The sequence below is a fragment of the Colias croceus genome, chromosome 2 (genome assembly GCF_905220415.1).
Source record: "Colias croceus chromosome 2, ilColCroc2.1".
Lineage (NCBI taxonomy): Eukaryota > Metazoa > Arthropoda > Insecta > Lepidoptera > Pieridae > Colias > Colias croceus.
The window spans coordinates 6,621,360-6,637,137 of record NC_059538.1 but is presented as its reverse complement, the minus strand read 5'-3'; the positions used below and the strand labels follow the sequence as shown (position 1 = coordinate 6,637,137).

General features: G+C 30.9%; 3 protein-coding genes across 3 annotated transcripts; 2 read left to right on the top strand and 1 right to left on the bottom strand.

Annotated features, from left to right (window-relative positions):
* Window positions 1-276: 276 nt before the first annotated feature.
* LOC123705680 (eukaryotic translation initiation factor 2A) lies at window positions 277-5,725 on the bottom strand. The gene is made up of 12 exons (XM_045654636.1): window positions 5,552-5,725; window positions 5,300-5,441; window positions 4,894-5,029; window positions 4,489-4,568; window positions 4,075-4,253; window positions 3,693-3,847; window positions 3,319-3,403; window positions 2,916-3,089; window positions 2,382-2,559; window positions 1,782-2,032; window positions 1,253-1,431; window positions 277-927 (listed from the first exon to the last, which is right to left on the bottom strand). The coding sequence occupies exons 1-12, from the start codon at window positions 5,574-5,576 to the stop codon at window positions 802-804; spliced, it is 1,710 nt and encodes a 569-aa protein (XP_045510592.1). The 5' UTR covers window positions 5,577-5,725; the 3' UTR covers window positions 277-801.
* Window positions 5,726-6,253: 528 nt separating this feature from the next.
* Window positions 6,254-13,892, top strand: LOC123700035. The gene is made up of 9 exons (XM_045647144.1): window positions 6,254-6,486; window positions 6,598-6,768; window positions 6,892-7,123; window positions 7,267-7,633; window positions 10,751-10,801; window positions 10,965-10,984; window positions 11,137-11,293; window positions 11,699-11,878; window positions 13,332-13,892. Exons 1-9 carry the CDS (start codon window positions 6,378-6,380, stop codon window positions 13,503-13,505), a joined length of 1,461 nt encoding a protein of 486 aa, XP_045503100.1. The 5' UTR covers window positions 6,254-6,377; the 3' UTR covers window positions 13,506-13,892.
* On the top strand, window positions 7,118-7,777 carry LOC123705706 (hydroxyacyl-thioester dehydratase type 2, mitochondrial-like). The gene has a single exon (XM_045654674.1). It carries the CDS (start codon window positions 7,172-7,174, stop codon window positions 7,646-7,648), a length of 477 nt encoding a protein of 158 aa, XP_045510630.1. The 5' UTR covers window positions 7,118-7,171; the 3' UTR covers window positions 7,649-7,777.
* Window positions 13,893-15,778: the final 1,886 nt, after the last annotated feature.

Sequence of the window (15,778 nt, the reverse complement as noted above, 5' to 3'; positions counted from 1 at the left end):
CAATCGTTCAAAAATAGAACCAAATATTGCGCCATTGAAGATCATACTGACTATTGAACAATTATTTAATTAAAGATACAATTTAAAATAAAATAATTTGCAAAAAAATAACCTGGAGTAACTAAATAAAATTTTTATATTCAAATATTTATTATTTTTGAGTTAAAATTTCCAACAAAAATACCCTCAAGTGTAATATTGTGATCGTAAAAAGCTTTTAAAATTTCGATTTAGGGAAGGGACGAAAATTAAACCAAGTTGGAATAAAAAAACTTATTTAAATTTTACATTTTATTAAAACATTAATAGATTTTCATTATAAGTATATATTTTTATAACCACTGAAGTTGCGTAGCACTTTTTCTTCGATAAAGCTATATAATATATAAAAATATAATTCCAATATTTTACACAATTTAATTAATTTGACACCTCATACAAATGAAGTAAGAATAGTCGTGTTAAATAAAGGTGTAATATTGTTAGTATTGAACATGTATTGAAGAATTTTATAACACACAAACAATGCAAAAAGTCCCTTACATAAAATTGTTCTTAAGGTGTACAATTTACTTCTGATAAAAAAATGGTTATTTAATCAACTTAAATATAAAAAAAACAATTAAGTAATAGCTATAGAATTCTAGATTTATCTCACTAGAATAAAAAAAAATGTCCACAGAAAATGCTTGATATTTCTTAACAATACTAAAAATGTATTTATGAATACAGTAATAAGTATTTTTATTATCTATTCTGAGCGAAATCCAAGTTAGATATAAATATATTATTTTATTTGCATCATAATTTGAGCTGCTCAAGTTCTTGCAGCAAAGCAGCTTCATTTTCAATTTTCGCTAACTGATTGAGTTCCAATTGCTTTCCGGCTGCCTTCTGTTGTTTTAGTTTGTCTATGTCATTAAGTTTCTGAAAAAGAAAAAACATATTATTCACAAAACACTAATGTGTACATAATAACATTTAACTGTGAACATTGAATGTTTGAGTGTTGTGAACTGTGAATAATATAGACCAACCGATAAATATAAATAAACAGACAGATTTTGAAACTCCTATTAATTCTAAGGAAGTTTTTTACTTACTAGAAATTTTAATGTTTTTTTTTTTTCGTAAGATTTAATTTGAAAACGTTAAAGGAATCAGTCATTATTGATAAAATAGGTACGGAGATAGAAAAGCATTCCATTCAAACGCAATATTTTAGGAGCATTTTTGTTCTATATAACCTCACCTTATTAACATTTCTAATCTTTTTATCCTTCTCCGGGTCGCCCGTGGACACGAATGGCGCCCGGCTGGAGGGTGTGCTGGGGGGAGTGTCACCTTTATCTGTCGCCTTCTCTTCCGCTTTACGTGCTTTGCGCGCTTCGCGTTTTTCCTTTTGCTTTATCGCTTGCTTTGATGGGGCGGCTGTTGGTGTTCATAACGTTATAGAATCACTAGTTATTCAGCTGCTTTGTTGGAATTTTGTTATTACTTCGTTGTTGTTGATGTTTGTTATTACTGAGCAATTAATTTTATTTGACAAAAAAATAAAACGGTTTATTTGGTTTTTGAATTTACTCATGTTTTCTCCCTTTACTCGCCAGCGCTACCATTTTTTTAAGGATTAATTTAAATTTTAATAGATATCCTGCTATTGACTTTATATCCCATAGCAAAAGCAGGATAGGTATTAGAACCTCGGAAAAATCACAAAAAGGATGTACTTAAGCTAAAATAAACTACGACAAAAGAATAAACTAGACAATTAACATTACCCTCGGCATTTTGTCCAGGTTTATGAGGTTTCTCATGTTCATGCATAATGAATGTGGATGGTTTATTGCGAGCCGCTGGTGGTCTGTACGCAGTGGCCTTCGGCGCGGCGACTTCTATCCCTTTGGGCACTGTTTTGGACAATTCACTCTTTGGATATGTGCCCGGCCGCCAAATGATTGACAGTAAATTCTCTTTTTCTACGCACTCGCGTTTGTGCATTAGCGCTCCAGTGTAGTGCCAGATTTTGTACCTGCCAATAATAAACAGTGACAATCTTTAAGTTTAAGGTTTTGCTTGTTTATAGTTTTGCAATAATTGTATTTCATTTACTAGTAAATTTTCTTTGTAAATTAATGTGAAAAGCATAACAAATTAGGAATATTTTATTCACGAAAGGGACAGTTTCCATTACGAAAGAAATATTATAGTATGTACTTTCAATATTTTTTTATTTTAATTTTTTTAATACTTTCAAGCACACACAGAAGAAAAAAATGGAATTAACGAGTAATGAGGGCTTTCATACTTATTTTCAGATACAGAAAATAAGCATGCATTATTAAATAGGTAGTAAAATATTTACAATTATAGTTTCTTACCCATTTCCAACAGTGAGTCTAGGGTAAGTGGTAGCGGTGATGAATGTTTCTCCCCGCGGATCCCACTGCAAGTAAGTAGTGTCTGGCGCTGAGCATTCTCCCAGCTTCTTGCAACCACGTAAATCCCAAACCGATATGTGACCAGTCGCTATGTTCCCGAAACCACCTAGCAGCACTAGTGCAATGGAGTTAAGGATTTTCTTTATAAATATTAATAACTTTGCATATTTTGCAGTACATTTTCATTTATTGGGAATTTTGAGTATGCATAATAAGGTAATCAGTTTTATTGACGAGATATTGATTGTTGAATCAGATATTATTTTTTAAACATTTCACATTTCATTTGTTTTATTACAGGCGGTTCAATGTATTGTCTTTTCCCATATGTAGGTAAAATTTGGCTTTGGATAAAAGAGGTACTTAATTGACTTTATAATACTTGGAAATAAAATTTATCTGCTTCTATGCAGAATAATTCAGTTATATTTTTTTTAACAATTATTTGAATGGTCTTGTGATTAAAAAGGATATTATTTCCTTCAGGGGGAAAGTATATGGCGTTCCATGCCCCAGTTCCAAACTCGTACAACGGGTCGCACTTAGCGTTGAAGAGCGTCGCCTTAGCGGGCGCGTGTCCGTACACAGCGACCCACTCGTTCCAGTTGCCCGGATTCCATGCAATCGCGTGGATTGGTCCTTCTTTGCCTAAATTATTGAAATACCTTTTAATGCACAAAACTGGTAAAATTTTTACATTTTGAGTCGGAGAAACCGTTATTTTTTTATTGTAGAAAGGAAAGCGCATGACTACAATCTCGCCTGATGTAAAGCTTAGATGTGTTCTAAGATGGTATGCGCTTCCCTGGTAGGTATCCATTAACTCTATGCTTGTATACCTAAAAATGTAGGTAGGTATATAAAACATTTTACTTACTGAATGTCATATTTCCACCATTTCCTTTAATGTCACCATAAGATAAAGCTTGCTTCCCATAATAAGAACCTCCTGTTTTATCTACCTGTAATATCATATCAATCCTTCATTAATATTAATTCAAAAACAATTTGTATTACATCTTATCTACAGAAGCATTAGTAACAAATTCAGTATAGATCTATCTATCCATCTGTATGGTTTTAGGCTTCTTTGTGTCCAGAAGACAAAAATAAATGTTAGGAAAATACAGAATGAAAATGTCTATCTTGTGGCCTACACTGGCCATTATAAACTGATATTTAAGAAAACCTATAATTAATTGTTTTAAAAAATATTGAATAAATTGCCATAATTAAAAAAAAAATACTCACATCTGTCTGTGTCATGGTAAATACATTAGTACCACGTCTATTCCAGTTAAATGTTGCTTTATCAGCTTGGAATGAGGATCGGCTCACAATCGCATTGCTGATGTCAAATTGGGGGAATTTAAATATACGCCAGAATGACGGCTGACCAGATTTACCTGCATAATTATTATAATTAGTTACTAAATTTTTTAAATCATGTTCCTTTGAATATAAATATAGTAATCAAAATATATAAGAAAACTTTAATTTGCGCTAATTTTTTTTATCAACAAATAAGGGTTTTGTCAGTTTTGTAACAAACAAAACATTTGTATGGGCGTTAGTTAAAAAGATTATTTATATTTATCATAATATGAAGAAAATTTTACTTAATTGAACATACCTAATGTAAAAATGGAGAAATAGTATGCCGGTGCTGGACTTGGTGATATGCTGTACGCTTGCAGTTTTTCCGCTTGCACATTGTGTGTGTATCTGTCCAATTTAGCATCCTCATAGATAAGTATTCTATTATTTGCGTGAATTGCAAATAACTTTTCATCCGATGACCATTTTGGTTGCCTGAGAATTTAAAATATTTGAAGAATAAAGGAATGTGGTGAATATAGTTGATAGTTATTCCTTCAACATAAGATTGAATATTCAACTACTATTTCTGTGTAAAATTATATTACAACTATGTGGCATTAAATTGTACAGATAAAAATGACTTTTTTCATCAATAAGCCTGTTGCATCAAAACCCATTGAGTCAGTATTTTTAGTTTATAAAATAATAAAACCATATATTTACTCACCAACCAATTTGATTTTTTTGAATAAATGAGCCAATGTTCTCTCCAGTTTGTGAATTAAATACCCGTAGATTGGGCTTTCCCTAAAATAGAATTTTAACATTCTATTTAAATATTTCAGGACAATTTTCACACACGGCACGATCGGATTCCATACTAAGCTTTCGCTTGTGTTATGGAAATCGGATGGCTGATAAACATACATATATAATTTTAAATACATACTTATATAGAAAATTAACACCCCGACACAGAGCAAACATCTATGTTCATCACACAAATATTTGCCCCGGGTGGGAATCGAACCCACAACCTCTGGCTTGGAAGGCAGGGCCACTACCAACCAAGCGAACCGGTCAGTTGAAATAAATGGCATTAATTTATATTATTATTAAAATAAAGCATCACCTGAGGATTGTCTTTTGTTGTGAAGAACATTTCCCATGATATGAAGTAAGTGTCCAAAGGAGAGAAAAACATGTCCTTAACATTCCCATCAATTGTAGCTGTTACAGACCAGTCTGCACATTTCAGTATCTCAACCCTGTAATAATGTTAGTTAGTTTAAAAATTTAGGTTTATATATTTGCAAATATATCTGCAATATGAATTTTATTTGAATCCATATTTAATATATTTGTGTATCATTTTCATTTCACAAATAAAGCGTTTTCCTGTAGTGTGCAGCTCCAGTCTTAAATTTTCGTATGTAATTTCATAATTGATATAGGAACTACCTATCTTGTAGTACTTATATAGAAATAATGAAGTAGTGGAATATGAGCAGCTTTATTTAAGGAACTGTATTCATTACTTTCTATCTGTTCTGTAGGCCAAATAGTTTCCCTTAGGACTGAATACGACACTCCGTATGTTTGGTGTAGTTTCATCCCTCAAAACTTTTTCCGTGTATGGTTCTTGAAAGTCGACAAGAAATAAATTCTTGTTTGTTAAGCCTGCAAGAGAATATCATATAAATTGTAGTGCAATACGTTAAATTTAAACTAAATACCATCAAATTATATGTACGAGTGTGGTTTATTTATTAGTTTGTAGGAAATCTTACCGGTTATATTCGGTGTTGAAGCCATCTTATTGTTTTGTGGTAGCCTTTTTAATAAATTCTCATAATATAAGAAGGCTTAGTGAATAAATTAAAATTACATATAACCATAAAATGTACTATCCGTAGCACTATTTCATTTTCAGAGCTCGCCGATTTTAGCCATTCTCATTTCTCATAAAAATGTCAATTGTCAACGTCAAAAACACGCGTTGGTCATTGGTTTGGTCGGCGTTTTTACGTCAAGTTAGTATAATGACAATGACAGTATGACATGCGTTTAGTAACTATTTAAATATTTTCAAGCGATTGTCAAATGAAAAGTTAATTTCAATTCAAAGAAGTGGGTATGGGCAAGGTATGGGTAATGGGCCCGTAATACCAATGAATACAACAATATATTTGAAAATGTAGTCTGCGTACAATCAAAATATCTTTACCTAAATCTTTTATTAGCATTTAACTTGTCACCATAAGATTGTAAAAACCATCAAAGATTTTAATCTAACTTGCAAGATCTACAAATTGCGATACAAAAATGCTTTCAATTCGACATTATTTTTCTTTAATAATTCAGTTTCGGAGTTTGGGTAAGTGGGTAATACTCAGCCTAATATTACTTTATCTGTAGTAAAACTTGACAAATGACGTTTGGTACCTACTTACGTGCTGTCAAAATATTATGAAAGTCGACATCGTACACTGAATTTTATAATTAATTATTGGTGTTAATTTGATTTATCCGTTTTATTTATGAATTAATATAATTTATAATAAATCACAAGGTGCATTTATTATTTATACATATAATTTGTGTATTAAAAACTCAATGTTTACAAGTTTATCCTATCTAAAGAAACATACACCAGAAAATGGAACTGACCGTGAAAGTTATTTATCATTACTCGTAGACGAATTTATTAATTCTTCTTCTTACGGTAAGAATAATTGTTATTTACAGTATGTACTTTTCGTGACCATGTTACATAAGTGTACTATACCAAAGTATGAATATGTCAAAGGTCATATGGTATTATTTTCTGTTTCAGATGCTAAGTGCCAAGTGCTTGCAAATTTAGCTAATTTTGCTTATGACCCAATAAACTATGGTTTCATACGCGATGTTGGAGTTTTAGACATTTTTTTATATGTTATCAAGAATGAAACTAATTCCAAACTTTTGCAATTTGCAACTACAGGGATTTGTAACTTGTGTCCAGGTAAATTTTCATATTAACAAGATTTCAATGAGCTGTTTAATCAGTATATAAATAGAACTAGAAATAAACAAAAACTATAAAATGGGTATCAAAATATTATGATAATATCAAAATGTGTTTCAGATCCCCTGAATGCCGCTTATTTAATTAAACATGATGCTCTGAAACCTTTACATGATTTATTGAAATCTGAAGAGAGTGAAATTGTTGCTGATGTAATTACTATATTTATTTATCTTTCTGAAGAGACAAAAACATTACTGAACGATTATGAAATCTCACAACAAATGCAAATATTAAAAGAATCTAATGATAAAGTGCTATCACATTTGGCCACAATATTTTTAGAGCAAGAGTAAAACAAATAAGCCTTACCACAATTGGCAGTTAGATACTATTAAAAATGAACAGAATGCTGTCAAACAGGTTTCCATACATTGCAGTGAACAATAAAAACTACCAAAAAATATGTAAATTACACACAACATCATTTAGCAGAGCAGCTTTTAAGGCGGGTGATAAAATAAGAATACAGAAAACATTGACGCAAAAGGATTTGGATACATTCTCAAATCTTACAAGTGACCATAATTACTTGCACAAAAATAATGGTAACAAGAGGCCGATAGTGCATGGAGCCTTTCTAAATGGCCTGGTGGCTGGTCTGATTGGAACACATCTACCTGGCCCGGGTACCATTCTTGTCTCACAAACAATGAAGTTTCCTAACAAGTGTTTTGTAGGCGAGAAGTTAACAATTAGCGTCGAACTTGTTGATGTACGAAAATTGTTGAAAGTTAAATTCTTCTGTGTCGTGGAAGAAGAAAAGAAGGTTGTATTCGAAGGAGAAGCAAAGCTGATGTTAGTGAAGGACTCTTAGAAATAAGATGCATTTATATATAGGTTTATTGTAACACTCAAATTAATTTAAACATTACACTAAGAAGTGTATTACAGTATAAATACTACAAATAAAGCAAGTGAGATTAACAATGTTGTAAGGATTTTAGGTTGTTTTTTATTTATAATTATTTTTTTACAATATTTGTTGAATAACATTAATAATTTACAAACAAATCAATGATATGATTATCGTTATATCAATTATAATGTAATATAGTGTGCAAAAGCAATACTTTATTATATTTAAAGTTCTTTTGTTTGCTTATAATGGTGTTACTCATAATATTGTATATTAGTGGCAAATTGAATTCTAAATATAAATTAAGCATAAATTTAAGACTACAAAGTACAATTTTCAGTAGTTATGTAATTAAAAAAAAAAAAAACTACAAAAACAAAGGTTTCCGTGATATTTATCTTGTCCATTAAAAAAGATACATTCAGTAAGACTGATAGTTTTTATTGAGGGATATCATTCAATTCTTTTCAGAACTTAATAATTTTAATATTCTACAAACATGATTTAAGTATTTAATATGAAAATTCCTATAACACAATTTATTCCGATTGTAGAATTATTTGCAGTATTAATAATTCAAAAAGGATTCCTAATAAAGTAAATCAATCCATTTAATCTTTACATATTAATGTGAAAGTCGTATTTATATATTTAAATTAGTACTAAGTAAAAATATTAAAAGTAAAGACAAAATTACTATTATAAAACGATTGTGGGATGTGGATAATTTCACTCTAATTAAGTTTCATATAAATTATTCTATAGAATCCGATTATGTAGGTTATTGAGATAATATGTATATATATTTATGATGAAATTTCCATGTTTTTATAGTTATGGAAATGTTTACATTATATTGTTCGTAATGAACAAAGACTACAAAACATTTAAAAATTGTCATAAAATTTTACTACTAAATGTTGTATTTATTGTATTCCTACTTAGAAAATCTCTATTATCAAATCATTCGATGTATCTCACGACCATGTAACATGTACAAAAAAAATACTCGCTCAAATTATAAAACTAAAAATTTATAAGGTTAATAAATATAAGAAAAATCAGTTCAAAATCCTCAGCAAAAGCACAATAAAAATATCTTAGAAAAATATATACCGTCTGAATTGACAACCTCCTCCTCTTTTAAAAGCGGTTAAAAGGCAAAAAACAGCCTGTTCGATATTTTTTTAGATGTCTCATCTTATGAATTATGACTAATAATTCGTTTACAATCAGTTTGATATTTATAATTATTTGTGTTTTCCTTGGTGTTTTCCATTTGTTGTTCAATATGAACTAGACAGACTATAAATTGCCTTCTTTAAAATACGTCATGTAACTAGGTATCAGAGTTGCAGAATTCTTGACAATATTAATTTGCCATAATATAAGAGAGACATTGTAATTTAACAAAAATAAATATAAAATTGCGGAGTTTAAAAATAGATGGCTACTAAATTTAATTCATCTTTCTACCACACAGCGCTGCGCTGTATGCTTCTGCCGGTCGTTCAATTAAAATAATATAATATAACTGTACCTCACAAAAAATATAAAAAAATCCCTATAGATTGGGACTAAAAAGTAAAACCAAGCTGCACGTTTTGATTTTTTAAGCAATTTTTGTCTTTAGACATTGTTTATATTGTGATGACGTAAAAATATCAATGCACAATAATATTAGTGTCTCATATCATATCTCATATCTGAACTTCTATGCGCATGTGATTATTACCTTTATTTATTGAAAATTAAATTATTGTAGCCCGAAATCGAAAAAATAAGAATAATTTTTAACGATTTTACAATTACATATTTTATATTTAATGTAATAATACTTTTCATAAATGTTATTAACATTTTTGCTAAGCATTGTAAGATATTATTGTGTAAGTTCTTGTTGATTTCTGTTTGTCTTGTAATATTTTTGTTATAGGTAAGTTGAATTTGTTGTATTTGCTTATATGACACTCGGAACTAGTGCTGAATAACTCTACATTTTTGTGTTGTGTATGTTTTTTGTATGTAATTTTAGTATCTGTAAGTATTGTGGCAGTGCAATTCTTTATTGTAAAATAAATCGACATTCTCCAATTAAATGCTTTCTTTTTTTTCTAATGAATTTCTGCGGTTTAAGAACCAATGTATTTGTGTGTTGAGTAATTTATTAATTAATTATTGAATGAAGATAATATTATATATATAAAAGGGTATAAAATACACATATATTTAATTTTAAATGTTCCACTTCACTCTACTAACTTTGCTTTATATCAAAAACAAATAATATATTATGTTAAAAAGGCGGCCTTCTAAAATCGTTAATGAGCAATCTCTACCTTGCACATTTGGGTAGGATTATTTATTTACTAAGACTCACGCTAGTTACTAGTTATTATTACACTCCTACATAATAAGACTAATACATAATTTGGAGTATATTTTTTATCGTAGAAGAATTTTAAGTGAAAATAACCAAATCCGGAAAATCTGTACAATAAGTTACATGAAAAAATAGAAAAACAGAGTCTTTAATAACATTTAAATGTAGTACTACAAGCACACATACGGTATTAGCACAGTATTAGCAATAAATGTAATATGGGTGTGTTTGAAATCAGCTCGATCAACGATTCGCTATTTCAGCTTGTTGCTTTATAGTACGTACCTCTATCAATAAACGAATAAGTATTTATTTACATTTACACATATTATATCTTTTCCTTTATACTTATAGTGGGTATTGAGTATTCCATGGGTATGTGGATTGTGTGTAGAGTTTAAAGATGAATGATGAAAGTAAGACGGGAGTAATCAATCCCTTCACGGAGGGTGCGTGACAAGAATGAGCTTCAGAAAAACACATACCTATTAATATTACCAACATATTCCTTATCAATATCGTACGTAGAGTTATTTGTATCCTCATATAGAAACGTTCAATATCTTCGCGTGAATAAGGCACGTATCGCAATGTGCTGAACAAGCATTCTTTTCTCCGTGAATACCTCGAACAAAATTAACTTAAATAGTCTCAATCATCTTCTGTAGTATCAGTAGATATGTAACTGTGATGAAGTGATTAGTTTAAGGGAAGAAATTTGGAAAAATGTAAGTTAACATTTTGTTATAAAAATATAAATTTAAATATAGGTATTCCATAAATAAAAAATCAATTGTTCTTTAAAATTTTAATAGTGTAGTTAATATATTAAATTAATTAAAGGAACTGCCTTTTTAAATAAATAAATTAAAGGTAACCTTTCATTTTCAGAATAAAAAAAATCATACCAAGTAAGTAATTTAACATTAAGAGAGGGTATTTTTATTTTTGCATAGGTAACTTATTTGATTACATACCTATCTATGGATAACCCTAGATAGTAGGAGCAATAACACTTTATACCCATTCGTTTATTATTGCATATACATTGGTCTTTATAAAGTCATCAGATCACAATGCAAGGAATCCGGCGGTTGGCGACGGTGGCCGCGTGTTTGTGGTTAGTTGCCGCGATCGACGCCAGGCGCAAACTTAAGCGTGACCAGCACGAGAGCTTGAAGACTATAGATGTAATTGACTTCGATGATGACGATAGTGAGGTACGGGTTTAGTTCCTTTTTTTACCTCTACTGTTTGTCTTAATCCCTATAATTATCTCTATATATAAATTAATTTAAATATGGATAAGAGCTTTTTTGTCTATTTTTTCAATAGTTGGTAACCCGATATCAAATATTATGACTACCTACCTAATTTTGCTAACTGTTCAATTCCATGTTAGGAAAGAGAATACGTTGATGCTATAGGTATTTTATAATAGAGGAAGGGGTTAATGGACATTGTAAGTAAAAAATTTAAGTTTACCTGTTGAGAAGGAAGGTACCTACCTATCTGTGAAATCCAACGTGAAATCTGATTAATTGTCAGAACTTCAAAAAATAGAGTTACGGTCAACTACATATTATGCACATAGAAGATTTTCTAGATACGTTCGTGGCTTACAGTTGGAGCCATGTCAATGCGGGGTGTTCATGTCGCAACAAATGGGCTTCAAAGATGGCCGTCGGACGAAACCTCGTGGTCCGCCACAGGGAGAGCCCGTGGTCACATACGACACTGAAGGTCCGATCCTACCATGTGGTTCCAGCGGCTTCAAACAATGCATTTCTAAATGCCTAGATGTGGTAAGTCAAGAACTAAATTGTCTTTTTGTTTACTAATGAATGATTCGCATTTAAGTTGATAAAAAAAACTATAAGTCAAGTGTAAGTTATATTCGGTTTATATTTAATTAAGTTATCTACATTATAGTAAATTGTTGTGTAAATCTTCACCAAGCCCAACCTAATTCGCGATCTCAAATCGAGACTATTTTAAAAACCTCGTTGAGAAAGAGGCTGGGTATGGATTATTATACATCTGCCCTCTGCTTCATTCTATCATTTAAATATTTGTGAATAATATCCCGAGATCATATCCGAAATTTATTTAGTCTCTGTTTGATAAAAATTATATGTTAATGTGTGTATATTTTATTGTTTTATATTACAACAAACAACACCCACACACAACAAAAAAAATTACAAGCGTATGTACACTGACTTGGTATTATAACAGTCCTTTCGAAATCAATTCTAGTGGACATTAAGTCGCGTATACTCACGAAAGTTTATAACTATACAAACATAAATTGCAAATTTACTGGCTCCACGGGGTTGGTAATAAACGTTCAATGATTTTGTTTGCATACTTCATGTGTTTAGAAAGTGACTGACGGACAATAAAATATGTAAACGTCGTAAACATTGACGCACTTCCTTCAAAGATTTCCATTTCAATTAGTCTTAATGTTGCTGCAATTACTCCGAGATACCGCTTTCCTAAGTATTAGCTACAGGAGACACTATTCAATAATAACACCATGTTTTATAGCATTCGCCGTGCCATACTTACAATAAGGGTGTTACTTGCTATAATAATATTTTCATAATAAATTATAATATTTATCATATTAATCGTTGTAAAAATTTAACACGTTCAAATTTCAAGCATCTAATGTTTGAGCGTTTGACCATTTTGTTCATTGTACCTACCTACCTAGTAGAAGCAAATAACATTCTAAGTACTTTACAAATGGCAAGAAAAAGGACAAAGTTGTATTATCAGACTTTTTGAAAATGTTATATAATTATTCGAGCAATTAGTTTCCGCATGAACACTTAGTTAAAAATCAATTTCAAATTGAAAGAACTCATTTGACTAGATGTTAGTCACAATTCCCGTTCTACAATAAATCTAATTTTTCGCAATTTTGTTCAACGTTAAAATATTTAAAAGCAGTGTTAAATTTGTTTATGTAGATTGTAGTGCATTACCAAAATGTAATAATAGCTGTTGTTTTTATGCAATTTATGTATTACCTGCCTGTTAACGATTTAGTTTAACTCGAGCTTTAATACAATTTATTCCTAACTCTACATTGACAAACAATTTGTTACCTACGTAACTCGACTTAACTCTACATAATTTAACATAATTTAAAATTGATATTCATCTATTGCATTATATTTGAAAAACATAGGTATTAAAATTATAAAAAAGTCCAACAGTTTGTGACCGATGAAACGTTTTTTGTAGATTTTGAAATATTTGCCGCGTGCCGGCCCAGTGATCTGTGGCGCGGTAGAGCGCGACGTGCACCGCGAGAGGGCGTTCCTTTTCATTCGAAACTGCGGCGGCGACTGGAGTCCAACCAATTTCTCTGCTGGCAAGGAGTTCTGCTGTACTGACGGGCAACACCACAAATGCTAAATACGAATAAATACATGTATTCTATACATTACACAATAATATGGACCCCAGACTCCTAATATATACACTAAAGACTCTACTAATACTAGATGTAGCTTTCGCTGTGTTTCAGCGACCATAAAATGTAAAGAATAACTCTAAACCTTTGACAGGATTCTTATTAGAAAATCCAATTGGATTTTGAATAAGTAATGACATAACGTTAATACTAAATAGTAGCTGATAAGTACTTTTACCTCAATAAAATATAATTAAAGTAGTAAACTTAGATGCAATTAGTAATTACATAGTAAAATAGTACAGTACAATACGAAGTTTATTGTTCTAAGAGTTTACATCACATTGTATTAATTAAGTTAATAAAAATGTATTTTAACATACAATAAATACGTTTCTTATTTTATTTTTAGAAAACCAAAAATTACAGGAAAAACTTTACTTAAGTATTTAATTTTTGGTAGTAGTTTTCGACCATAAAATTACTTTCATACAGCCATTATTGTCTGAATTTGTGTCGGTGAAAACAAAAAAAAGCGCATGTTGTTCCATCAATATTTTATGCTTTCATCTCAATGATATTAAAAATATGTAATATTCTATACGATTACATCTTTACCAAAGACTTATTCGAAATTAAAATGTGTGACTTCATAAAAACTGCCTATAAATAAAAAGCAAGACTATAATTCATACAATGGTCATTACGTTTTTAAATTAACATACAGCTAATAACAACGATCCTGTGTAGGATACAAATAGCTTGCATTGTTCTAACTTCTAGCCAGACGAGACGGATAGGGCAGTGTATGTCGTAAATAGAAAAATAAGTCAATCAATTTGGCCTAGTTTTAGTCTGCGGGAGTTTATGTTGCATGTTGTTACGATGCGGGTGTCGAGCATCCCTATTAGTATGATTAAATTATGTTTTACTCCGAGTACATGATCGTAATGTATGGATATGAATTACTTATTCGTGTTTTTTATGAACGGAATCGAGATATCGTTATGCAAATGATTAGCATGATGAAGCCATTGCAGTTATTATGTTATCGATACTATATATACATTTTTTTTTTATTTCGGCACTGTGGGAAAAATAGATAAGTGCCATAGCGTTTTTTTCATATCGCTAACATGTATAATTTCTAAGCAATAATCTATTTATTCAAAACCACTTGTGTTAATTATCAGTTACCACATAAGGTACTTGTGAACTTACGTACCTACCTAGGGACGTATCTATATCTATACTTATAATAAATCTGTAGAAGGGTCAATTCTGTACATTGAAAATATTGAAAAAATAAATAGCAGGGGGTGTTACTGGATCGATACCAAGCCCAAATATGTGATTAAAAAAATTTTTGTCTGTCTGTCTGTCTGTCTGTCTGTCTGTATGTTCAGGCATCACGTGAAAACTAACGGTTCGATTTCGATGAAACTTGGTATAATTATACCTTATTATCCTGGGCGTAAAATAGGATAATTTTTATCCCGGAAAAATACGTAGAACAAAAATAAATCTTAATTTTTCTTAATTTTTCCGCGCGGACGGAGTCGCGGGCGGAAGCTAGTATTTTAATAAGAGGTGCAAAGTGTACCGATAGTATCTATACATATAATAAATCTGTAGAAGGGTCAATTCTGTACATTGAAAATATTGAAAAAATAAATAGCAGGGGGTGTTACTGGATCGATACCAAACCCAAATATGTGATTAAAAAAATTTTTGTCTGTCTGTCTGTCTGTCTGTCTGTCTGTATGTTCAGGCATCACGTGAAAACTAACGGTTCGATTTCGATGAAACTTGGTATAATTATACTTTATTATCCTGGGCATAAAATAGGATACTTTTTATCCCGGAAAAATACGTAGAAAAAAAAAATCTTAACATTTCTTAATTTTTCCGCGCGGACGGAGTCGCGGGCGGAAGCTAGTATATAATAATTATTACGTTGAGAAAACCTCAACCATAATGGATGAAAAGACTGATTTCTTGTGATTATCTAATAACATTTCTGAGAATAATACCTAGTTAACGATACAGCGACTATTTTTTGTAGGTATTAACATTAAACAGCTACACGTGAATGCTGAGTTATCTGCAAAAGTTATCATTTACGCACGACAAAGATATCAAAGAAGTCGTCCTATATATCGCAAGGAGCGCCTTATCCGGCGACCCGTTCGATGGTGTCAATGGAGTTTCCTTATCAAGGGCTAGTAAAGTAGTTGTGGCTAGGCGCGGGGCGCGGGGTGCGGCGCGCGGGCGG

Excerpts from the sequence above, each read along its gene's own strand:
- LOC123705706 (XM_045654674.1), top strand. The coding sequence starts at position 7,172 with ATGAACAGAATGCTGTCAAACAGGTTTCCATACATTGCAGTGAACAAT.
- LOC123705680 (XM_045654636.1), bottom strand. The coding sequence starts at position 5,576 with ATGGCTTCAACACCGAATATAACCG. Across the intron at positions 5,030-5,299 it reads GCCTACAGAACAGATAGAAA|GGTTGAGATACTGAAATGTG; the intron begins GTAATGAATACA and ends ACATTATTACAG. Across the intron at positions 3,848-4,074 it reads TTTCTCCATTTTTACATTAG|GTAAATCTGGTCAGCCGTCA; the intron begins GTATGTTCAATT and ends ATAATTATGCAG.
- LOC123700035 (XM_045647144.1), top strand. The coding sequence starts at position 6,378 with ATGTTTACAAGTTTATCCTATCTAAAGAAACATACACCAGAAAATGGA. Across the intron at positions 10,985-11,136 it reads AATAAAAAAAATCATACCAA|TCATCAGATCACAATGCAAG; the intron begins GTAAGTAATTTA and ends GTCTTTATAAAG. Across the intron at positions 11,294-11,698 it reads TCGATGATGACGATAGTGAG|TTGGAGCCATGTCAATGCGG; the intron begins GTACGGGTTTAG and ends CGTGGCTTACAG.